Consider the following 27,031-nt stretch of genomic DNA (forward strand, 5'->3'; position numbering starts at 1 on the left):
TAAATGAAGTTTGATAGTTTTCATCTTTCCAAGAATTTGCTTATTGCATCTAAGCTGTTGAATTTATGGGCATTAAATTGTTTATAATATTTTACTGTTACCCTTTTAATGTCTGTAGGATCTGTAATAATGTGTCCTCTTTCGTTCTGATATTTGTATCTTTTGTTTATTTATTTTTTAGTTTTATTTTGTTTGTTTTTTGCTTGATGAGCCTGGCTGGAGGTTTATCATTTTCATGATTTTTGAGAAGAACAAGCATTTGGTTTCAATTTACTCTATTGTTTATTCCACTTTCAATTTCACTGATTATTGTACCTATATTTGTTGTACTTTCTTCTACCTCTTAGGGTTTAATTTGCTTTTCTTTCATCAGTTTCTTAAAGTGGAAGCTCAGATCACTGATTTGAGACATTTTTTGTTTTCTAATTTAAACATTTAATGTTATACATTTCCCTCTAAGCACTACTTTAATTGCAGTTTACAAATTTTGTTTGTTTTTGTTTTCATTTTCTTTCTTTTTCTTTTCTTTTTTCTTTTTGTTTTTGAGGAAGATTAGCCCTGAGCTAACTACTGCCAGTCCTCCTCTTTTTGCTGAGGAAGACTGGCCCTGAGCTAACATCCATGCCCATCTTCCTCTACTTTATATGTGGGACGCCTACCACAGCATGGCTTGCCAAGTGGTGCCATGTCCGCACCCGGGATCCAAACCAGCGTGACCCAGGCCACCAAAGCGGAACGTGCACACTTAACCACTGTGCCACCAGGCTGGCCCTCATTTTCTTTCAATTTAAAGTATTTTCTAATTTCCCATGTGACTTCCTCTTTGAATCATGGGTTATTAGAAGTGTGTAGTTTAATTCTAAGTATCTGGGTATTTTCCAGATATTTTTCTGTTACTGTTTTCTAATTTGTTTTTTACAGTCTTAGAATAAACCCTTTATGATTTTTATTATTTTAAATTTGTTAAGATTTCATTTATGACTCAGAACATTGTCTATCTTAGTGACTGTTCCATGTGTACTTGAAAATAATTTGTATTCTACTATTGTTATTTGGGATGTTCTATAATGTTAATTACATAAAGTTTGTTGATAGTGTTGTTTCAGGTGTATTGATTGATGTCCTTATTGATTTTCTGTCTACTTTGTTATATTAATTGCTGAGAGAGAATTGTTGAAGTATCCAAGTATAATTATGGATTTGTGTATTTCTCTTTTCAGCTCAATTGTTTTTTTGCTTCGTGTATTCTTAAGCACAATTTTTAGGTACACACACATTTGGTATTGTTTTTATTCTTAGTGAATTGATTTTTTTTCGTCATTTTGTAATGTCCTTTTTTAGCCCTGGTAATATTCCTTGTTATGAAGTCTATGTCACACTGCCTAAAGTGTTACTGTTTTATAACATTGGCCTTTATTTCTTGGCTTATGGAATTAAAACTGAACCTTGGTTGTCCTAAAGTGAAATAAAGTAAAGGAACTGAGCAGGTGACTAAGATGAATAACTCAGATGAGGAAACCAAGGCTTAGCGAGTTCAGATGAGGCAGTAGAGGCTCAGAGGAGGGGCTGAGATGAGGAAATTGAAGCGCTAAGAGGCTGTGTTACACCCAGCTAGTTAGTGGCAGAGCTAGGGCTAAAATTCTTATACTGGGTAATCTCTAATTCCACCCAAACTGAAAACATGTCTTCCAATGAGTTTGCTTTGAATGAGCACCTTATTACTTAATAGTTCTAGAGGTATATGGTAGAGATTTAAAGTCAGGTATCATACCCGAGGTTCTCAGAATGGAGAATCTATTTCTCTTTGGTGACAAATTACAGGGAACAGCTCATTGTGTTTTAGGGAAATGGACCAAAATAAATTGTAAAGTCATTTTCCACATTCTCTTTCTAAGATGAATTTGTTGATAAGACACAGCAATGATTTCATGATATCAGTGAAGCAATCACTATGTGATAGCAATGTGACCTTCAAAGTCAGCTTCAGTTCTTTTGGTTTTTGGTTTTGGGTTTTTTTTTTTTTGGTGAGGAAGATTAACCCTGAGCTAACATCCGCCACCAGTCCTCCTTTTTTTGGTGAGGAAGATTGGTCCTGAGCTAATACCTGTGCCTATCTTCCTCTACTCTCTATGTGGGATGCCTGCCACAGCATGACTTGATAAGCAGTGCATAGGTTTGCATCTGGGACCCGAACCTGTGAACCTTGGGCCACAGAAGTGGAGCGAGCGAACTTAACCACTACACCACCAGACTGGCCCTCAGCTTCAGTTTTTGGTGTGGTGGCTTCATGAATTAGCTATTACTTTTTGGTTTTCCATGTGCTTTGCTCAAAAACTGTTAAGCACCTCACACATTGAAAAGAGTATATGGGGGCCAGCCCCGTGACCAAGCAGTTAAGTACCTGTGCTCTGCTTCGGCAATCCGGGGTTCTCCAGTTGGGATCCTGGGCATGGACCTACGCATCAAGTAATGTTGAGGCAATGTCCCACATAGAAGAACTAGAATGACCTATAACTAGGATATACAACTATGTACTTGGGCTTTGGGGAGGGAAAAAAAAGAAAGAAAAGAGTATATGCATGCATTCAGAGACAATGCTTTCTAGTGTATTTGGAACCAAACACTGCCCTTTATCACTTTTGCAGAAGAAATTTTGATTGACAAGCACAGTTGGCATAAAGTCATTAGTAGATTGCCCTTTTATTTGTTCTTCCAGTTGTGTCTTTTGTCCTAAACTGATTAGCATAGAAAATAAAAATGTTAGGCTGTATATTGGGAAATTCTTTTGTTGAAATATCTTTTCCTCTCTTGCCCTTTCTTTCATTTCCTCTTATCCAGATTGCTGTAGTAATCTTGGGATTGTATAGCTGGCCCTTTTAAGATACATTTTCAGAATCTGCTCAGAGAAGATTTGATGGAATCTATTTTCAGTCTCAGTGGGAGAATCCTAATTTGCATCTCCTCATGGGTCGCTCTGGCCTGAATTAATCTACACTGACCTGGTTCATTTAAAATCAATTCAAGGTTTTCCCATGTGCACACAGAACAAACTACTACCTATACTTCAGATGCTGCAAAATCAATCCCAAGGAAATTTAGGCAATCTGGATGGGTTCTTCAAATAAAAGTGTACTGTGTTGTATGTTTAAAATTGAGAGGGTCACTGAGGTGAAACTAAGAAACTGGAAGAGTGTAACCAACCAGCTAGTCAAAAATTGTATCAGTTGTCTGTGCTACAAAATACGTTTTGTCGAACCTAATGTCTAATTGTTACTTTATTTATCATCTGAAGTGATTGCTATAAAATCAGTTCCAGTAGCATTTTATTATACAGCCATACATCGCTTAACAATGAAGATATGCTCTGAGAAATGCGTCATTAGGCGATTTTGATCCTGTGTGAACATCATAGAGTGTACTTATGCAAATGTAGACAGTATAGCCTTCTACACACCTAGGCTGTATAGTACTAATCTTATAGAAACACCGTCGTATATGAAGTCTGTGTCCATCATTGACCAAAACATCCTTATGCAATGCACAACTGTATTTCTTCTAAGTATGCAAAATATTTTTGTGGCAAGATGGACAATTGTTATTCAACTACAATTGTAAAGATTGTTACAGGTTATTTCTTCAAGCCAAGATTCTGTAACCAGCTTTACTTTAAAAATGAGATGTAAAAAAAAAGCAGTTTAAACTGAATGAGAGCCAATGGTAGTTTACTTTGCTAGAACATGCTGTGCTATTTACCCAGAATCAACAAAAATAGTAGTTGGAACTTTTCTCAGTATTTTAGCACTTGCTTTTAAACAAATTTTCCCTCAAGTAAACTGCTGAACTATAAGGAGATAATGATATATTTTTTGTTGTGTTTAGAAAAAGATCCCATACTTGGAAATATATTAAATTATTGAGCTTTACAAATACTAAATGTGCAATAAATGCTGTTCATAAATACCTATAATATTAAATATAAATAATAAATGCTATAAGGAGGGTAAAGTGCTATAAGAGTTCGTAGTAGGGAAAGAAAACTTCTTGCTGGAAGGAATTAGGAAGTGTTTAATTGATAGTAAGACACTTAAGATAGGCTTTAATGAGAAAATGGATTTTGAACATGGACAGATTAAAAAAATTCTCTGTCAAAGGAACAGATTCATTGAAGTAGAGGATTATGTGAATTTACTGAAAACAATGACTAGAAGATTAAGTTAATGAATGAGGAAGAAATGAAAGACAAGGTAAAATATGACTACTGCGGTCAGATAATGGTGACCCTTGCAAACAAGCCTAAGACTTTGAACTGTCCTTTTTAGGCTACAAGTGACCATCAAAGTGTTAGAGCTATTGAAACGTGTCATAAAATAACAGGATTCATTCATAAAAGCAACATCTAAAAGGCATATTGTCAGGGAGTATTTAACTTCAGTCAGGTATGCTATGTTCTAGAGATAAAATAAAAAGGAGTATCCTTGCTCTCAAGGAATTTTGAGTGTAAAGGAAGAAATAGATGCACCAAAAAAAGCATATGAATTATTGGCTGAATGCTTCTCTAATAGAGACGGATGCAGGGTACTAAGGAAACAGGAGAGAACGATATAAGAGGGGAATTCTAGCTCCAGAAACAGATAAATCCTGAGTTACCAGCGTCTTAACACAATAAGTATTTATTTCTTGCTCCATCACAGCCAAATGTGGTGTTCCTTCTCAGATGGCCTGTGATATGGTCATTCAGGGATGTAGCTTCTTTCATTTTGTAGTTCTGCCCTCTCACAGGTCCTCCAAGTCATCTGAATGGGTGAAGATAACCAAGGGGGAGGCATATACACCTAATCCACTCAGCTGAGAAGATTCATACTTATTCCATTGATGAGAGCTAACAGAACAGGAAATGTGGTCTAGCTGTTGTGTCTGAGACAAATGCAATAGAGTTTTGGGGAACATATTGGAATCTCTGCCCCAAGAACACATCTGACTATAGGGTATGGGTGGGTAGATCCAGGAATGATGGAAAGCGCTGGTGTGGTTGTATTTGGTTCCTTACATCTGGCATTTGTTCTGGTCAGTTAGAACTTATCTGACACGTGTTTGATTGGCTGGTGCTCATGTCATTCAGTTGTTAAATATTTTGATTAACTTCTGCAATTACCTGCACTTGTGCTAGACTTGGAAGCATGAAAGTGAATCCAGGAGTTCTACTTCAGCGAGATTGAACTGGCAGTGGGTCATGAGATAAATCAAAAGTGGAGATATTTGGAGGTAATAAGATAATTTAGGAGGCTATTTCAAAAGTATGGGTGAGAGATGAATAGAGAGTAGACAGTAGAGATGAAGACCAGGAAGGAAACTGAAAATATAGCTTCAGACAGCTATCTGGATGGGAAGAGCAAGAGAGGGAGAAGGGTATACAAACTAACTAACTAACTAACTAGCTAGCTAGAGCAGGCCAGAGATGGTGAGCATTGGTAGTTCAGAGGTTGATAGTGCTTTTACCAAAATAGAGAACAAGAAAGAGGAACAAATTTTAGAAGGATCCCTTAGGTTCGTAGCATTTGGAAGGCAGGAATCTGCTTTGTAATCCCAGAATCTGATACAGAGCTGAGCACATAGAAGGTGCCCTATAGATATTCATTTAATTAATGACAAATGAAACAACGTTACTTCAGTTGTAGATAGACTGAGTTTTTGGTGTCACTAAGATGTTCAGGTAGAGATGTCCATCCACCGAATGGTTGAGAAGGTAGAACCAGAGTAAGGAGGTAATAACCTCCTAGGGCAAGGTAGTAATTGAATCCACGTGATTACAAGGCAGAACGGGACAGCAAGGAGAAGAAACTTTGGAACAATCTCTGCAGTTAGAGGGGAAGCAAATTCAGAGAAGGCACAACCACAGATAGAAGAGGAGAACTGGAAAGGAAAAATGTCTCAGAAAACAGAGAAGCCATTTTAAACAGGGGTCGTTAGACATGTTAAATAATATAGACATGTTAAGAACAAAGAAACCACCATTTCATTTCACAATTAGGGCTTAAAAACCAATTAAATTTGTTTTATTTTGTAGATGATTTTCTTTCTTTCGTTCACTTTTTTTCTCCCTAAGTTTTTATGGGCATAAATATATAAAAGTCTGTATTGAGAAAGTACAAATTGTCTATGATCACATCTCCTAGAAATAATTGCTGTTAAAGTTGTCATATTTCCTTCCAGTCATTTTAAATGGAAGTGGAAATAGTGGTAAATGCATGCATTGTCAAATGCACCATTTGTCAATATAAAATTACCCTCTTTGAACTGTTTAATGATTTTTGCCTTAAATTCTACTTTGTCTGAAAATAGTGTTGTAGTTTCTGATATTTTAATGTTTGGATTTTCCTAACAAATCATCTTCATTCCCTTTCTCTTTTAAGTTTAATATCATTTTGTTTCAACAGTCTCCTGTAAGCTACATTTAGTTTGATTTTTCCTTTGGCTTCTATGGAATTAATGGTATTTACTTTTATTGCTACAATTTGTATGTCTTGTCTTTTTTTGTTTTATATGCTATGTTTTGTATGATTCCTTGTTTTTTTCTGTGTATTTTTTTCTATTTAGAATTTTTTATTCTTATTTTGATTTACCCCAATTATTAGGAGGGCATATATCCTCATATATCCTTTATTTAATTCTTCTTATGATTACACCCACATTTCTCTAAAACAATTCTGTATGTCAAAAATTATCAAAGTCAATAATAAAATACATATTTTGCATCATATCTTCCTTTTGATCCTTTCCCCACTCCACTTAAGAGGGGGATTGTAACACGTTTTTACTTCTTTTCACTCCATTTTCTCATATTTTAAAACTATAATGTGTATTTTAAGAGCCATATTCATATTATTTAAGTTTATTAAGTTATTTTCTCTCTAAGCAACATTCTATTTTTATTCAATTGTGTAACAAAATTGAAAACAATTATTTAGATTGAAATTGAAGTTAAATTTGATTCAGTGTTCACTGCCAGTCTTTGTGGAAGTATTGGCTGGATGTTAGTATCTGGAACTACATGACAGATCACTGTCCTCAAAGAGTTTATAGTCTAATGGCTTTCTCTCAGTACTATTACTCTTTCTTGCTCTCTGTTTCGGTTAAAAGCACTACCAAACTTTGGGTTACCTCCATTCATAATCTCCTAATTTAAGTACTTTATAGAAAGTAAAAAGGAGGAATTTACTGTAAGTATGTGAACACCTAAAGATTCTTGGGATCAAAATCAATTCTTTTGTCATTTTATATTGCAGGGAGAAATCCTAGGGCTGATTTTACTTTTGTTTACTTATTTTTCTCTCAATATTTGTAGAATTTTGCTTTTATCCTTGTAGTTGGTTTTTTTTTCCTTGAGTCTCTTCATTTTTCTTTTCTGAACTGGCTTAGAAAGTCATTTCAATACGCTTACTTAGGGCATTTTTCAGCTCCTAAATTTTCTGTAGTCATTTCTTTGAATACTGCTTCTATTCCAATTTTTCTGGGTTTTTTAAAATTGATAATGTTTGGGTTGAATAACGTTTATTCCATTTTAGTTATCTCTTCTCTATGTTCACTTTATATTTTCCTCTTAACTTTGGGAATCTTATTGAATTGGTAATCCATAACACTGATTTATTTTGCATAACGTCTGTGCTATTTTTTTAAACTGTTTTTACTATGTATTGATCTTTTACAACGGCACTTCCTGTTTTCATGTCATCCTTCGTCATCTCACATTTTTTTTCTCTCTGACTTTTCTATTCTCATGACTTTCGGCTCCTATTTTAGGGATATTGTATCTTATACCCTGAATGTCAAGTACTTTTCTGTACCTTCTTTCAGATCCCTGAGTAAATTTTTTAAAAGCTTATTTTCTTCTGGATATATGGGGTGATATAGCATTCTTTTTTCCTTTCAGTAATTTACAGATTCTTTTGGAAATTTCCTTATACTTGCCATGTGTTGAAGAGGGCTCTCTGCAGGCCTGGTGTGTGCCAACAGGCAGGATTTAGAAATTGTCCTTGCGTCCCTCTCTATGCATTTGCAGGCTAGTGAAAGCCCCACCCCTACAGCTGGGTGGCGTACTGATAGCCAGAGTGCCTATCATGGTTGCCAGTATCAGACTCAGCTTTTGTCTAGTGTGACTAAGCTGGAATGTGAGGAGGTTTTTTCCTACCATCCTGCCTGGATCTCAGATCTCCGAACAGTCTTATTATCCTCAGTCTGTTTGGAAAACAAGGCCCTTCCTATCTCAGCAAGATTCCTCTTCCCCTCGATATTATTTCATTTGTGGTAAGTACCCTTTCTAGGATGCACTATAATGTCTGCCCATAAATTTCTTCTATTTGATTTTTAACTGATTTTTTATTACTTGAAGAAGCTAACCATATATATAGGGGAGCTGGTATGGGGAGGCAATAAGCAGCACTCCAGGTGCTGCAAAAATCAATTCCCGTCTTGCTGGTTGGGTTAGGATAGGCTTGGGAACTTGAAATCCAGTTCCAATGACCCCCATATTACCACATATCGCCACGTGGTCCATATTATAATGGACAAGAGTGAGAGTGTTATCATAGGAATACTACAAGCCTAGCAGAGTGTATTTTAAAAGTATGAATAATTTTCAGAATTTCGTCTTTAGCTATTATTAATAAAAAATTGTAGTATACCCCACAATTATGGAAACATGCCAGCATGTCAAGACATCATAGTTGAGAACTTCTAGAACAAAACACTGGTGGGATATTAATATTTAGGCATTCTTAGTAGTTTAGCCTCAAGGCTAAAGTCCTATACTATTATATCCTTTAACCTGCAGCAGTTGAGTCATTCAGAGGCAGAAAAGAGAGGAAAAAACACAGTCTCTTCTATTTGCCCATTTGCCCACCCCAAATCTGTATAGTTGCAATGGCAATTAATTGTTCCTCTGAAAAGACAACTCTTCCTGTCTTTTATATTCACTGTCACCATTCTGTTTCAGTAACTCCTGAAATAGTCCCATATCTTTGAGTATTTCTTGTTCAATCTGCAACTGTTAGAATAATCACTTTGAAACTGAATTCTGATCATGCTGTTTTCCTGCTTAAAAGCCTTCAAAAACTACAAGGATGTTGTACTGAATGAAGGTGAAGTTTCATACAGAACAATCAGATCCAGAGTCCCAACCTTCCTTCTCTATTAATTGCACTTTCTCCCCTTCTCTCCTCCTCTTGAGGGCCACAGTGACACACTTCAGGGAGGAGGTCAATGTCTCTGTCTGGCACACAAGGAAGGGCCTATAGACACTGATTTGGGGGGTTTCCCAAGAAAATGACTTCACTTCTGTGCAAGGCGGCCTCTAAACTTGCCTCCAATGATCCCTGCTTCTTGATATCAATGCCCTTGTGTAATCTCTTCTCTTTGAGTATAGGCTGGACTTGGTGATTCACCTCTAATGAACAGAATATGGCAGAAGTGAGGAGATGCTACTTCCAACGTTAGGTTACAAAAAGATAGTGGCTTCTGAGTTGGGGACTCTCTCTCACTTACTATGAGGTAAATCAACTGCCATGTTGCCCCAAGGGGAGGCTTGAGTGGCAAGAAACTGATGTCTCTGACCAACAGCCAGCAAAGACTGAGGCTTGCCAACAGTCATATGAAAAAGCTTGAAATCGGATCCTCCTCCACTTGAGCTTTGAGATGTCTGCAGCCTCTGCCAACATCTTGGTTTCGGTGTTGTGAGAGACCTTGAGTCAAAGGCCATGCCCAAATTCCTGACCCAGAAAAACTGTGAGATGATGGATGTTTGTTGTTTTAAGCTGCTAATTTTGGAGTAATTTGTTACCCAGCAATGTGTAACTAATATAATCACTACCCAGTCACTCCATGATGAGGACCATTATACAACAAGACCAAAAACCCACCCAAAGCTTCCCATTACCTTTTTACTATCTTGCTTTTCAACACAAATAATTGAGAAAAGGGGCATGAGGAAAATTTGGGGAATGATAGGTATGTTCATTTTCTTGAACATGATAGTTCCATTAGTATATATGTGACGATGTATCAAATTATATATTTTAAACATATCCAATTTGTTGTGTGTTAATTATACCTCAATAAAGCTGTTAAAATATGAATGGAGATATAATATTCATCAAATATTTGAAAAAAGTCTCCAACATAATAGACAGAGACCCTAACAAATAAAAAGTAAAAGTCACCTAGACAAAACTGAAAGAGTGCAGAAGAACAGAAGAAAAATTAAAAAAATAGGTAATTACCTTCTGAAAAATAAATGAAAATTTTTTCATCCATGAAAAAGGTAGGCTATAAAAGAATAGCATAAGAATAAGAAAGAAAGAGCTCTTGGAAATTAAAAACATAATAGTGGAAACTGAAAATTCAACAGAAGGTTTTGGAGATAAAGTTGAAGAGATCTCTCAGAAAGTAGAATAAAGACAAAGAGGAGGAAAACAGGAACAAGAAGATAAGAAAATGAGAGACACCGTTCCAGAGGTTTAACATTAGAATAAAGGGAATGCCAAGAAAAAAAAAGAACAAAGAAGACAGAAGGTAATTATTTATCAATGAAAAAATTTTTTTTAATTTGAAGAACCAAAGATGATTTTATACAATTAAGGGGCCCAAGTAGCGACCAAGTAATAAATTTAAAACATTTATTTATTTATTTATTATTAAAATTTAATAAGGCACTTCGTATTAATTATTCATTACTATGTAACAAATGCCTACAAAATGTAATAACTAAAAACAACATACATTTATCATCTCATGGTTTCACTGAGTCAGGAATCCAGACAAACTTAGCTGAGTTCACTGATTCAGGGTCTCTCACAAGGCTGCAGTCAAGGTGTTGGCCAAGACTAGAGTTTCATCTGAAGGCAAACTGGAGAAAACTCTACTTCCAAGATCACAAATTCTTGGCAGGATTCAATTCCTTGTGGGCGATTAGACTGAGAATCTCAGCAATTTGTTTGCTGTTTGCCACAGACCATTCTAGTCACTTGCCTTGTAGGCCTCTCAAATATGGCAACTTGATTTATCAAAGCATAAATGCCAAGAAGGCAAAAGAGAGAGTTTGCTGATAAGACAGAAGTCACACCTCATCATGGAAGTGATAGTTCATTACCTTTGTCATATTCCATTGGTTAGAAGCAAGTCATTGGGCCATACTATACTCAAGAAGAGGGAATTACACAAGGCATGAAGCCTAGGAGGTGAGGATTATCAGGGGCCATCTTGGAACTCTGTCTACCACAAAGTTCATTGTGAAAATTGGAAAACCAAAGATAAAAGAAACTGAAAACTTTCGGTGATAGAAACTATTAGCAATCATAAAACATTCCATGCATTTCTGTTTTTTCAGAAGACTTCCTTGAAGTTATATTAGAGTAGTGGTTCTCAGCCAGGGGTGATTTTGCCTCCCAGGAGATCTTGGTGATGTTAATAGACATATTTGATTGTCACCAGTGGGACGTGTTACTGCCATCGAGTGGACGGAAGCGAGAGATGTTGCTAAATATGCTACAATGCACAGGACAACTCCCTACAACAAACCAATATCTAGTCTAAATGTTAATATGGCAAAGGTTTAGAAACTCTGGGTTAGAATCATGTATTTTTTGCCAAGTACTATGTGCAGAAGTGACATGATGCTTCTGTGCCAAAGCAATTAAGAACTAGCATCTTTCCTTCGCAAGTCTTTCTTCCTCTGCCAAAGTGAACTTGAAAACCACATGTTGAGATGGTGGCATTACAAGATGGGAAGAGCCTGGATTCCTGGGTCACCAGATGGAGGAGAGCTCCTAATGAACTGCATTAGATTTTGTGTGAGCAAGAAATAAGCATATGTTTTGTTACTTGAGATTTCAGTGGTTATCTATTGAGAAAATTAGCAATAAATCATCTTATTTATAATCTCAAATAATTAAATAATCTTAAATAATACAACTCCAGAGAGAAGTAACAGGTTACTACAAAAGTCTGGGAATTAGGGAGGCATTGGATGCTCGAAAAGTGGTATCAGAAGCAAGAAGATGGTCAAACAATTGCCTCAATACACTGAGGGGCAGTAATATCCACTCTAAAATCATAAATATCCCTTCCTTAGTATTTAAATATATTTCATTCATAATATTTGGAAAATAGGTAAAAAGTTTTCATATAAAAATTTATCTGAATCTATACTGTTCTTCAAGTTGGTTAGAGTTCAAATAACAAATGGCACTTGAATATTTTCCTGCCTCAGTTTATTAAATGTGAGAGTAGAAAAAGACATTTTCAAGTTATACTTCTATTCACCATTTCTTAGGAAGATTCTTAAAAATATCTTCCCCCAAAAGAGGGAATAAATCAAGAAAAAGCAATATAGTAGGCTCAGAAAACAGTGGTCCCGACAGAGAACAGTGTTGAGGAGTGTTCCCAGGATGACAGTGATGCTGCAGGCCTAGATTCAACCAGTTCCAATTGGTGTAGGAAGACACTTAAACTCAACATGTTCAAAACTGAAGTTATCACTTGTTCTCCACCCAACCTCAAAGGGCTCTTTGATACATGTGCTCACTTAAGTCAATATGCACCCTTCTTCTCAGTAACACTACACTAACTCCTACTTATCCCTCAAGATTTGTTTCAGAAGTGTTCCTGGAGCCATACCTCTTCCTGGGGGCACATTATGTTTTCTCCTTCCTTGTGAAACCATCTTCATAAGTTTCTATAAGCTGCCTTTAAAGAAACTTAAACACCCTTTGCTATGTCTTTTGGCATGTTTCAGTCAATTACATCACAATCCTGTTATCATAACCACACAGGTTAGTGTTTAAAATGAGACTGATGAAAAGACCTCAGACTCTGATGGCTAAATTGATTTAGGAGATTGTAAATAAACTGAAATAGAACATGAATCTGCAATGTTAGTGTGGCAGAGGACTATCCTTGGCCTAGGGCTGCAAAATTGTTGTCTGGGAATGCAGGAAGAATTGTTTCAGTGGAACATGTCCATTAGACATTTTGACTCAATGGATTGAAAAGAAATTAAAATTCAAATAGTCTTGACTTTGAGTTCCTTAGTTCCTTCTGTAAGCTCTAGTCAATGTGAAAGTGACACCTGAAACTTTCTGGTAGGCACTGTATAGGAAACCACGAGATCAATAGTCCGTCTGACAAGGAAAAGTTAGACTGAAACTGTAGAAGCAGATGTCTGAGACAGAGCCCCTGGGATGGGATCATTGGGAATGGCAGAAGCCCAAGGACCCTGGAGCCTCCTTCATCGGCAGTTTTTTATGCCAGGCAGAAATGGGATCCTGCCCAGGCTGTGCAGATGATGGAAGGGTGAAAGCAGAAAAATTTTTAACTCAAACTGAGCAGACTGTATACATAGAATGTTTTGCACTGCAGGAACTACAAAACTAGGGCAATTAAATAGGTACCAGATATTTTAAATGTGGGATCAGGTAGTGGTAATAGAAATAATTGAGTACCAGCTCTTTCTTTACTGATCAAATGGGATATCAAAAATTATCTTGAAACAAATGAAAATGGAAGCAAAACATACCAAAACTTATGGGATGCAGCAAAAGCAGCTCTAAGAGGAAAGTTTATACTGATAAATGCCTATATTAAGAAAAAAAAAGAAAGATCTCAAATAACCTAACTTCATACCTCAAGGAACCAGAAAAAGTGGAACAAAATAAGCCTAAAGTTAGCAGAAGGAAGGAAACAACAAAGATCAAAGTGGAAATAATGAAGTAGGGACTGGACAACAATGGAAAAGATCAATGAAACTAAAAGCTGGTTTTTGAAAATATGAAACTTTTAGCTATACTTACAAAAAAAAAAAAGAGAGAAGACTTAAATAAAATAAAAGAAGAGAGAGAAGACACCAAAACAGATACCACAGCAATACAAAGGGTCATAAGAGACCACAGTGAACAACTGTATGGCAGCAAATTGGATAAACTAGAAATGAATAAATTCCTAGGGCAATACAACCTATAAAGACTGAATCATGAAGAAATAGAAAATCTAAACAGACCAATAACAAATAAGGAGATTGAATTAGTAATCGAAAACTTCCCAAGAAAATCCCAGGATCAAATAACTTCACCCGTTAATTCTACTAAACATTTAAAGAAGAATTAACACCATTCCTTCTTAAACTCTTCCAAAAAATCAAAGGGGCAAGAACACTCCCCAACTCACTTTATGATACCAGCATTACCCTGATACTAGAGCAAGATAAAGATACTATGAGAAAAGAAAAGTACAGGCCAATTACCCTCATGAATATTCTCAACAAAATGCAAATATTCTCAATAAAATACTACTAAAACAAATTCAACAGGATCATACATCATGATCAAGTGGGGTTTATCCCTGGGATGCAAGGATGATTCAACATATATAAATCAATCAATGTGATACACTACATTAATATAATGAAAGATAAAAATCATATGATCACCCCAATAAATGCAGAAAAAACAGTGGACAAAATTCAAATTTTATCCTTTCATGATAAAAGCTCTCAACAAGTTGGATATAGAAGGAACATACCTCAGCATAATACAGGCCATAAATGACAAGCCTGCAGCTAATGTTATACTCAGTGAAAGGTTGAAGGCTTTTCCTCTAATATTATGAACAAGACAAAGTTGCCCACTCTCACCACTTGTATTCAACATAGTACTGGAAGTCCTAGCTGGAGCAATAGGTCAAGAAAAAGAAATTAAAGGTATCCAAGTCAGAAAAGCACTTAAATTGTCTCTGTTTTGCAGATGACATGATTTTATATATAGGAAACCCTAAAATATCCACTAAATTAACTGTCATAAATAATAAATGAATTCAGTAAAGTTGCAGGATACAAAATCAACATACAAAAATTAGTAGCTTTTCAGGGCTGGTCTAGTGGTTTAGTGGTTAGCTTCATGCACTCTGCTTCAGCAACCCAGGATTCTCTGGTTCAGATCCCAGATGCGGAGCTACACACTGTTCATCAAGCCTTGCTGTGGCAGGCATCTTGCATGTAAAGTAGAGGAAGATGGGGGCAGCTGTTAGCTCATGGCCAATCTTCCTTAGCAAAAAGAGGAGGATTGGTGGCAGATGTTGGCTCAGGGCTAATCTTCCTCAAGAAAAAAAATTAGTAGCTTTTCTATACACTAACAATGAACTAGCTAAAAAAGAAACAATCCCATTTACAATGGCATCAAAAATAATAAAATACTTAAGAATAAATTTAACCAAGGAGGTGAAATTTCTGTACACTGAAAACTTTAAGACATTGAAGAAGGCATAAATAAATGGAAAGAAACTCCACACTCACAGATCGAAAAACTTTAATATTGTTAAAATGTCTTTATTCCCAAAGTGATCTGTAGATTCAGTGCAATCCCTGTCAAAATTTCAATGGCATTTTTCATAGAAATAGAAAAAAATTCTAAAATTCATATGAAACCACAAAAGGCCCCCATTAGCCAAAGCAATTCTCAGAAAAAAACAAAGCTACAGGCATTATACTTCTTGATTTCAAACTATATTACAAAGCTATAGTAATCAAAAAATTAATTTTTGTGAGTGGTATAAGAAAGGGTCCAATTTTACTCTTTACCCTCAAAAATGTTAGTTTTAGTAAACCAAACTTACAGAAACTAACCGCTGTATATATAATAGTCTACACAGAGTATTTTACGTTAACAATATAGAATCAAAATCTTTGATAATGAATTATGACTTGCACATCTCTATATTTCTGGAAGGAGGAATATCTGTAGTAATAGTGGATCTGTTCTTGCGTGCTCTTTTGAAGGGGACATTCTTCTGTATCAGATATCCCGTTGTTTCCTTATCCAGACTTCTTCACCAGGACAGATGAAGAGTTGGCGAGAATCATTGACCTTCACGTAAGATCGACTTTCTTAAACTAGCAGCAAAAGCTTTGTTCTTTAAAGGCACTTTGAATTATTAAGTGTAAGTTCTGAGACTGAAACATTAACACATGAAACTTAAAAGCAAAGCCATGATTGGGCATTACCAAACTTAATTATATCTCAGTGCACTGTCTACACACCTCAGGGCCTTCATTGAACTACAGAAAATTTGGCTTTCTGACATTTGTAAAATACTAGTCTTATCCCAAGTTTCCTGAATTCATACTGATTTCTTGTGACAAGAATCTGATATTGAACACCAAACACTGACTTTTTTCTATAGTGTAGTTTTAATAATGGAACAAAAATCTTTTCACTCAATTTTTGGTGATCGTTCTTTATCCTTGAAATATTAGTAAGAATTTAATCACTGTTCTTGGTATGAATTAAACAAGCAGTGGCAATACAAGGTCATTCACTTAAGATACTTTAATCCATTGAGCTGTATTTAGTCGATGATTTCTCACCAAATCATTTTATGACTCCTTCTTTTTAGGAGTAAAGTTGGAGTTGGAGAGAAAGTACTTATTTTTTGTTTTTCCTTTGAATACGATATGGAGTCAATAGCATGTAGAACGTGTTTAAATTAATTTTATCGCCAGTTCAGTATTATCTATCGGATTGTGTTTATATTTCCATGATTAATTTTTCATGTTCCATTTATTTAGTGATCTTTTGAGAAAGAATAAGGGATCATTTCATTTACTGATTCCGTTGAGTAGTTATCACACAGCTAATATTGAAGCCACTCTAGTAATGGCTACAAGTATTGGGGTTTGGAAATGGAATGACATCCTGAAATCATGAAATGGTAGCTGTAATATTATTCTTTTATTCACTAATAAAGGTTTTGCAAAGCCAACATGTCATATATACAGGGTATTATCAAAAATTCCTAATGGTTTATAAATTGCAGCATCTGTGTTTTACTATTCACTTCAACTAAATGATCTAGAATAGATTACAAGAGATAGCAAATTGCTGATGTGTATGGATCCATATATGTAGTGTAGTCTTAATAACAGAACAAAAACCTTTTGACCCGATTTTTGGTGACCATTCTTTACCCTTGAAAGATTAATAAGACTTTAATCACTTTGTGATTAACCACATCTGCCTAGGGCTAGTTGAAGAGACTGAAGGCATTATTCTGAATGATAGAGAGAAGGATAGGAAATAGCTCCTAAAAACCATCATCTTTTCCTCATTCCAAGAGTATGAGCATGATCTAAGCAATCACCACCATCAATCTGTTTATAGAGCAGCTATAGAAGGGGAAGGAAATCCTTCCTGAAAATATGTTTGATAATTGATAGGATCCAAATTGTTTGCTATGTGGCCAACCTAATCAAATAGTAATTTGCAGTATTGATTTGGGAAATTTTATGGAAGTTTCTCTGAATATTACACTTTTAAAAATATTCACATATATACCATTTCCTTTCAGATAGCTATAGCAGTAATGCTTTGTACTTATATTTGCTCTTACATTAGTTAATTTAATCCTCACAACAACCTTGTGAAACATTTACCAATAACAAGAATGGTGGTTACAATGGAGTTACTTGCCCAAAGTTTTAAATTAGTAAATGACTGAATCTACACACAAAACCAGATCTCTGGATTCCAAATCCACTTTTCAGTGTTCAATAGTTGCTCAATTTCTTGGTTTATAATCCCCATCCTGAACTGGAGGTGGGAAGGTGGAATCTGTAGTATTGGCAAGAAACAAAAACACACAGCTACAGGTGTAATTGTCCGGCCAAGTCAATTGAATTTTACTGAGTGGCCATAATAAGCAAAGAATAGGGCCGATACCTAATTTTTCAGGAGATATTAAGGTACCTTGTACACTGCTAGTATTCATAACATGATGACTGACTCCCTGAATGAATGGGTTGAGTAAAGCAGTAAATAATGGTTTTATTTTCCATGAACTTCAAGCATATCTGCATCCCCCTGGCTGCCACAATTATGATAATAACAGCAGATAAAAGTAGAGACAAGACGATGGTTTATCCAAATTGAATTTGTCATAGTCAACAGGGACAAAAATGAGAAAGAAAAATTACTTTTTTCTGAGGCTGACAGAAAGAAGGATCATAACGTTATGGTAAATTCCAGCCATGCCAAGTTCTAACAAGCTGGAAAAAGAAGAAGAGCTGCCTCCTGGACGTTAGCAAAGTGATAGCCCATTATGGCTTTTATACATGCTGCTTGGGAAATAAAAGAGTTCTACTTCACGAAGAGTTCTTAAGAATTAATCCTCTGTTGATTTTTCACATTGTAAAGATCAAAGTCATGACATACATTGAAATCTCACATAAGGTAGATTAGTTGTCCTTGTTTATAGATATTGTTATTGTTACACTAACTACCACTTTTGTGCTGTAACAAAAAATTGGTAGTTTGTCACACAATTAATATTATTATTTATTTATTATATGAGAAAAAATTATGTGTCACAGATGGAACTTGTAAACTGACTAAACCAAAGTATGAATTTCAGCTTATGCCTCAATGTTCTGGATGTTTTGCCTCAATTTTCTAGATATTTCATGTAAAAATGGTTTTTGAAAACTGAAACTTATATGAGTAATAACTGTGAGTAGTAAGAATCTCAAGATAAGTGCAGGTAACTTTTGTAGTTCTCATGTCTTCAAAATTTAACAGGGAATAAAAAAAGTGGACATGATTTTATTATTATTTTTGTTTAATATTTACTGAGTATGCTGACATCTTAAAAAATATTATTGCCTTTGGAAGGCTGAATGATATGTGGTGGATTCTGAGGTTTAATTCTGCTTACTAATATCTATATATCTCAGATGACAAATAACAGTCATAATTCACAGCACTGGTATATAGTAATTTAGAAGTTAATTGATAGGTTGTTAAGCATAGTCTGGTCATTTGTGAGTATGCATGGGCTGAGGGTGACAAAACAAGCAATGCAGATATGTCTTTTTAGAAATTTTCAACATTTCATGCTAAGGGTCATTCTGTCCTGAATTTTTACCCAGCTTAAAGAGAGATTACCGCCTCTTTTTTCCATTTCTCTCATTAAAGACATTAGAAGGGGGAAAGAGATCCTCTTAATGATGTTTAGTTTAGGATTTGCCATCATTACTTCCAACTATGTATTCCTAGGACTCTTGCCTCCAGATAATGCTGTTATTGTCATGACTTAGCATGTTCAATTGAGTTGAATTTCTTAGAAGTATTTTTTACTGGTCTGCTGCAAAATGAGCATTTGTCTACCCATTAGTTTCATTTTCAACCTCCTGTGTAATAGTATGACAATTTTTGCCTTTCACTTTAATTTGGTTTTTCTTTTTGTTTTACTTTGGCTTGATTTTTCATTTTATGATTCCATGCTATCATGTAAATACAATATTGATGAAGAAAGGAAATTTCTTTGATATATAGAAATGTAAATTCTATTATTTCTTCTTTTGAATGGTTTATTATTAAAAATGTTCAAAAAGAATTCTGTTTTTTATGAGACTTGTATGCTTTCTAACAGATGGCTTATATATTTTTCCTGTATAATTGAGTATAAATTCCTGAAGAATATTTGTGAGAAAAACTGAAAGGATAATTGGATATAAGAATCTGTATTTTGAGAAGACAAATTGATATATTTTTTCATGGAAAATCATATGTAAATGACATTTTCTCTCTGTAACAGTGGCAGGAAGAGCTAAAGACCCGACAGAAACAAGATGCAATATGTGAGGAGGAAGAACGTAGACGTAAAGAGTTAGAAGAAGAAAATCACTTCAGAGAAATTATGAAGAGAAGAGTAGAGAAACTACACAAGCAAACCAAACCCTACGAGCTTCCTCCTAGGACTGAAGAAATTTCATTAGAAAAGATAATGACCCCCCAAAATTGAGGCCCATATGTCAGAAATTCATTGTATGAAAGACACTGAGATAACTACAAGTTAGGAAAAATTTCTTCTAATTTACTGGAGGCTGTTTTTTAGAAAAGAGTTGTTATCCTTGTGCAGGCTCTTTAATAGTCATATCTTAGTCCTAAATTAACAGTTAGCTCTTAATCACATTTGAGTGAAGTAATTTTCTAAACATTTTCGAGAATACGGCTAGAGCTTTTCCTAATTGACCTGCATCTTGATCAGAGAGCATACTTAGTCAGTGATTCTCGGAGTATTGATATTTAGTGGACAGTTAGATGGAAATGAATTGCAAATTATTAATGAGTCACATATAAGAATTATTTTATTTCTTGAAAATGGAATGAGCATCAACTGATACTCCTATAATAACTATTATACGAATAAAAAAAAGTAAGGCACCTGCTTGGATTTGTATTTCATGGTCCATCTCTGCCAAATCAAGCCATATTGATTTCGTCATACTAACCATGTGTCAGAAGGTTGAATTTGATAAGTTACAATATAGAAACAAATCTGGACGGGCCAGTCATCTCAGAATGACAATCTTTGACAGATACCAGAGGCGACTCCTCAGTGACAGTTTTACTTTGTCACATGAGTTTGGTGGATTTGGACGTCCTGGAAGGTATGGCAGCACTTACTGGAGGGATTCATCCAATCAGGAGTCATTTTTAAAATGGCACTTCACTCTCAATCACTTCGCACGCAATCTATGGGTAAGAGTAATGGGGGTGGGGGTGTCCGGAGTTCCTGTGATACCTTACACTCCTTTCTGAAAAATATAGATAATAACCACACCTCAATTTCACACAGATGACTTAGCGATCCTCAAGAGACAGGTACTCTATCAGGGATGTCAAACTCAAATGACTACCAGGTCAGGAAAGTAACATAAATTAGTGACGGGGCGATGGAACACCTACTCCATCTAAAGAAGGTTCCCACCACTCAGCTACACTCAGTAATGTATGTCCAGTATTGTGGTATCATCCAGTCTTTCAAGAGTAAGCCCTCAGATGGGATTATTTCTTTTAAATAAAAGTTGCTGGATTTCAAAATATTAGCAACAAATTAAAAAAAATCACATAATCTCAGGTTAAATTTGACACATGGACCACCAGTTTGTGACCTGTACTATGTGAACTTAAGGCATCATTCTGTGTTCAAGATAACAATAACATGTGGCACAAAAATGGGAAGAGGGAAGAGGGTTCCTATTTTGATTCCCAGTAGAGCTGAATCAAGCTTTTGTTGCTCCTCCCAAATCTTGTCTTCTCTCCTTTCGTCCTTGTCTTCTCACGCAGAGAATAGGTAAGTTCTCAGGAATAATATCTCCCAAAGCATCTTTGCAAATACCTTCATCAATCTTTGCTCTCTTCGCATGTGAAAAGAAATCTCCTACAGAAAGCCAGCCGGTCCCTTTTCTCTGAACCTCATCCCTGCCAAAATCTTGCTCCATCAACTGTTCACTATGCCCCTTGAAGGCCCTCTCCATCACTTGCTCCTACCCATGGAGGTCTCAATTTTCTATCACCTTTCCATCCAAACCACTCTCTCCTTAAGACCTGCAGTGATAGCAGCCTTACCAACCCCCGACTGCCCTTTTAAGTCATAAACTTTCTATTGGGTTGCAGAGAGATGGAACCACTGGGCTGTTAGTTGTGGGGATGGGACTCTGGAGATCAAAGTGCTACTTATAAGAATTTCAATAAATTTTGCTGTTTCAGAACAACTTTCATGCAAACCTGGTGTCCCCAATTTCGAAACTTTTCTGGTGTTCTGAGGCATGAATTAATCTCTCTTAAGGTTTCCCCACTGCAGAGTTAGGGTTTTTTTTTTCCTGTTCTGCTTAATCTGTTCCCACTTGTTTACTTGCTTTCTATCTTCCACAATTTTCTTAGTATTTCCAATGTGCTATTATCTTTTCTCCTTATGGATTCATGCCTTTAAAAAAATAATCCTTTTTCTATCATAGTAGGGAAGATTTGGAAGGAAGCAAAGAAAAAAAAGGAATACACACACAGATATATATATATATAGACAGAGAGAAAGAGCTGATTAGTCAAAACCCTCATGCATTTATTCTTAAACTATTTTCTAAAATTCTTTATTCTTAAATTAGTCTCTAAAATTCTTTACTCAAGTTATTCTTTAAAATTCTTAAAATCTGGCAATACACACCTCTGATGGTTTTATTCCTCTATCCTGGAATATTAACAAAGACTGGGGCTTGTGGATCTGGATTCACATTCTAGCCGTGCTGCCTGCTAGCTATGAAACATTGGGCAAGTTACTGAACCCATTTGAGTTTCAGTTTACTCATTTATAAAATGGGTACAATTTATGTAAAGAGTGATTGCTATCAGTCAGAAGCTAATCAGGAAAACAGAAACATGTCAGTCATTTTAACAGAGAGAATTTAATGTAAGGAATTGTTTTAGAGGTGTTAGGAGAACTGAGAAAATGTACAGGTGACATAGAAATAACACAGAAACACTAACCACAGGAAACTGCTGCCGCCTCTAGCGCCAGGGGCTCGGAGATCCTCTGAGGAGGAGCACTGCCCAGATCTCGCTGATCCTCTAATGAGGCACAACAAGGTGATTTTGGAAGCGCAGGAAAAGGAAGGAAATTGGAACAAATTGTTGCCGAAACCCACTGGCAGAAGAGCAAGAACAGAAAGAACTGGGTTCCTTCTTCCCCATCCTAGAACTCTTCCTGAGTGGTCCTGTCCCGAGCATCACAGAGCGCAGAAGAGTGGGTTTGGAGCTGAATGAGTGTAGTTAAAGAACCAGAAAAAAATGTGTAGCTCAATGCCTCGAACATATTAGGCCATGTAATAAAAGTTAGCGCTCCTCTTTTCTTCTGCATTTTAGGGCCTCTTTTCTTCTATTTCTCCAAGCTTTCCAGGGACAAAAAAAAAAAATACTTGGAGAAAAGCATTACCTTTTCTGTTACTGTAAATAGCTTAAAAAGAAAGTTTTGCTAGAATTTATTTTTATAACTAACCCTTAATTCTTCCAATAAGTCCTTAATTTAACACAAACTCAACTGGAACATTTTGTAATTCACCCTTAATATTAATTTTACCTCAAAATTCACAGAGTAAAATGAGTCTCAGGCTGAGTTGGCCATCCAGTGGGGTTCTTTCAGCTTTTCAGCTACTCTCGTGTTGGGCACCTCATGGTTTCTGAGCCTTAGTTCTTTATTTTCCCAGTCGTCTCACTTTAAGTTGGTGGGAGAAAGGAGAGTGAGAAAGATACCCCATATTTCATTACCCTCTACAACTCTTGTTCATCTTACATTCCTCCATCATTAGGAAGTGTTAGCCTAGCTCGGCTCTCAATTCCTTTCCATCTAAAACTTGTGTCTGTGCTACTTTACACTCTTTATGTTTACTTTCATTTTAAAAGAATAAACCCAGGTCTTCCTGCATTCATTTATTATGAGTTCTCTGTAGATTTCTCTTAGCAACCACCAAAGCAACTTCTTTTTCACACAAACTACCTCATAGACCTTTTACCTTGAAATATTTATAGGAATTTTAGCTAGTTTCACTAGTGTATTGGAAATTAAAAGACATCCATTAGGGAACAAAAGAGAGAAAAGACATAGTAAGTTCTGAGTAACAGAACATAAAAATAAGCATTTCTTTTAGTGCAATTTAAAAAAGGAAAATCAAAAGATTCACAAAGGTTTGTGGGGCATGCCAAAAAGAAATTTAAGGAAGAAAATACTCAAAACAAATATCATTACTCTGACATTTGTGAGTGGACGTTTGGGAGAAGGGGGCATGCAGAGGTAGTAGACAACTAAAATAACCCACAGCAACAATTTTAGAAACTCTGTAGTAACGTTTAGCAATTATAATCCAGATACAGTCATGCACTGCATAACGTTTTGGTCAGTGGTGGACCGCATATACGATGGTAGTCCCATAAGATTAGTACCACGTAGCCTAGGTTTGTAGTAGGCTATACTATCTAGGTTTGTGTAAGTATACACTATGATGTTCGCCTAATGACGTATTCCTCAGATTGTATCCCCATCTTTAAGTGACCCCTGACCGTAATTGATTCTTAGGCTCTTACCAGTAAATTCCTCTCTGGGACATATCACTGTAACTGTCTACTAGTTGATTTTGAGTGACCTTTCTCACTTTTTAAAAAATTTTTCATATCAGTAAATTCAAGGAAAGTTACCGTGTATAAGTTGTAAACACAGTTTCTTCTTCCTACAGCCCACCATAATCATCCCACTATGTCCATACCACACGGTTCCACAGCAGGGTTTTACAACCGTGACACTTTCAACATTTTGAGCTGGATAATTATTGAATGTTGGAGGCCTTTCTGTGCATTTTCAGCTGTTTAGCAGTGTCTTTGGTCTCTGCCCACAAGATGCCAGTAGCAGCCCTCCCCAGCCTCGTCTCTGCCAGTCCTAGCTACCAAAAATACCCCAGGGGCAAAACTGCTCCTTGTTTAGAGTGTCTGTTTTATAGTTTCACTGAGCTTGACTTCCAAATTTCAAAGTTAACCTCCTGGTGATTACTTTCGGATTGCTTTCAAATTTTGTGCGACTGCTTACACACTGAGCTCTCACTTTTGTTCAGCTGGTGACTCTCAGTTAAAATCATCATAGGTCTCCTGAGGCCTCTTCGTTCCTCCTCACAGTTCCGTTTGCTAAAGTAGGAACATAACAAGAGCACACCTATTTGTTTTATATGTGATTAATCCATGATATTTATCACCTTCCCTGTGGGCTAAATATAAAAGAAGATAGGGAGTCGTGAAAATCTACTCTGCCAAGGCCTACATAGAAAAGGCATGTCTAGTAATAAATTCAGCCCACACTGCACTTCTCAGCCTTAGGCTGGCCACTTGAGACAAAGGATTTGTAAGTCTCCTTGTACTAATTCTAGATATTTTCTCTGACATACAGGATGTGTTGGGAAACTTAGAGCCAAACTCATTTTAAATTATCATCTTCTATAACATAAATTCATATGTTTATATAGTTTTGCAAATTCTGTGGATGGTTTGGTTACCTTTGAGCTACTGCATTTTTCATAGTGACATAGATTTCAAGGAAAATTTGGCTTTAATGTTATTCAAGCTCACTTTTTCCTCCAATCATTCTAGCTGGGGGACCTATTTCCATAATACCTAGTGCCTGCTTATTTTTTTATTCCTGCTTCATTTGAAAGTCAAAAATAAATAAAAATGCATTTCCAAAGGACTTTTCAGTTGGAAGAGCCTTGTGGTACCCAACTTTCTAGTGAAATTTCTCAAGCTGCCTCTATCTTGGAAAAGGCAGATTCTCTTTTATGAATTAATGAACAAGGTAGGAGCTAAAAATTTCAAATTCAGCACTGCAACATTTTTATATATAATCAGACTATTGGGAATCCAGTGATAATTTGAATATTTACTCATTTGTTTTTAAGGACATTCATAACTTTATTTCATTGGAAAATTAAGTTTGAATAAGCACTAAATTCTCATGAAGACTAATCATAGATAGCTTCTTGGTGGACCCAGTTCAACTGATAGCCAAAGAAAGAGAAATATAATGTTCATAAATTGTCTTTCAATTAAGTTAAACAGCTGCCAATCATTCCCCATACTTGGTTTAGGGAGGAGGGTAAAAAGAAGCTTAAAACCTACTTATTCTTTAATTAGCCAATAATAAATATCTGAAGTCCTTTGAAGAAAAATGTGAAAGCCAATTATAACCCTTGGAGCCAACACAGAGCCCTTATTCCTGAGAATAGTGAGATGCTAAGAAGAAGGAAATGGCTCATAAGATGTTAGTGCTGGAAGAGATCTTAGAGTTAATAATCTAATGCTCTCATTTTACAGATGAGAAAACTGAGCACTTGCAGTTCACCAAGCTAAACATGAGATATTCATCTGTTCATTCAATAGAGCAAAACTATGAAGTAGGTTCAATTATTTCCCTTGAATCATGAGGAAATGAAGGCTTTTGGAAGCGAAGTGATGTGCTAAAATGTCACTTAGGTAAAGGATGGAGCTCTGCGGGCTTAAGCACCACACTACGCTTCTTCAGAGGTTTGGCAAAATAGGCAATAGCAATAGCAATCAGGAATATTACCCAAGGCCCAGTTCTGTCTATGATATCATGACACTATTCTGAGGCTCTCTGTCAAATATATAATGCCACTTATGAATACACAGTAACAAAACAGAAGTAAAAACCCAAGTATATAAAGTTGAACTGATAGTGCAGCTTTAGGTGAGCTCTCAAAGGAATTGAAAAGTTAAAATTCTTAAAAAGCTTGACAATTCATGAAATGTGTGTGAAATCATGATTGATTTGAGTAATCATTCAGGAATGAATAATAAGATGCTACTCTGTATTCATCCCCTTGTACAGCTATGATTATGATGGTTTGGAAAGAATAAATTGTGTCTGGGAAGCAGAGGTGTAGCCAAGGGGAAACATTTTGGCTGTGCCATTTCTGTGTCCTTTGCAGAGTCACTCAATCAAGGCAAACAGAAGTTTTTTGCCTATTCCTTGACTTTATTTCATTGACATGTTTTATTTGTCAACTAGACAGTGCTTGAACTTTGAAGAAAATCAGCTTTTAAAAAGGATTTTGGTAATAGTTGCAGCTAGATATAAGGCCCAAATAATTCAAAAGTCCAACCTTGGATTCTAACGTAGCTTTCGTAACTCCTATTCTTATGTCTGTACCATTTCTACATCAATACAATGCAGGTAATTTTTAGCACCACTTTACCTCACAAGAACACTGATGGCTTTATTTTAAATGCCTATGAAAAGTGAAATGGGGTATTTATGCCAAGATTGCAGATGCAGCCTTGTGTGTTCCTGCAGGGATGGTGAAATGGCATTTGGGGAGTGAAGTAGGTATTAAAACCTGAATTTACAAAGCCCATCTGTTATTTCCTTACCTTTTCCTATGATTCTAAAGCGTGTGTTTCCTGTTCCCTTGCATCCTTAAAATTGCTCTAGATAAATGAATAACATGGCAGTGATTTTAAAGAAGAAAGACAATAGATAGGCAAGTTGACTTGGGGCTGGTGATGGTGATGATAATGATGATAACAATGATGGTAGAAGCCAATGTATAATGAACTCTATGTCTTACTATGGTCTAAAACTGTCAATGATGCTCATTTAATTA

General features: G+C 35.9%; 1 protein-coding gene across 8 annotated transcripts in view; it reads left to right on the plus strand.

Annotated features, from left to right (window-relative positions):
• Positions 1 to 20,262, plus strand: part of TMEM232 (transmembrane protein 232) — a 178,343-nt gene extending 158,081 nt beyond the window's left edge. For 6 of the 8 annotated variants that reach the window (XM_070517613.1, XM_044780089.2, XM_070517616.1 and 3 more), the window contains 2 exons: positions 15,818 to 15,911; positions 19,630 to 20,262. In XM_070517613.1, the coding sequence (XP_070373714.1) occupies positions 15,818 to 15,911; positions 19,630 to 19,836 (301 nt within the window). In that variant the 3' untranslated portion in view covers positions 19,837 to 20,262. The remainder of the gene's footprint in view (positions 1 to 15,817; positions 15,912 to 19,629) is intronic. The other 2 variants (XM_070517617.1, XM_070517618.1) reach the window with 2 other exon arrangements.
• Positions 20,263 to 27,031: the final 6,769 nt, after the last annotated feature.

This window comes from Equus asinus, chromosome 9 (genome assembly GCF_041296235.1).
Source record: "Equus asinus isolate D_3611 breed Donkey chromosome 9, EquAss-T2T_v2, whole genome shotgun sequence".
In the NCBI taxonomy this organism is placed as follows: domain Eukaryota; kingdom Metazoa; phylum Chordata; class Mammalia; order Perissodactyla; family Equidae; genus Equus; species Equus asinus.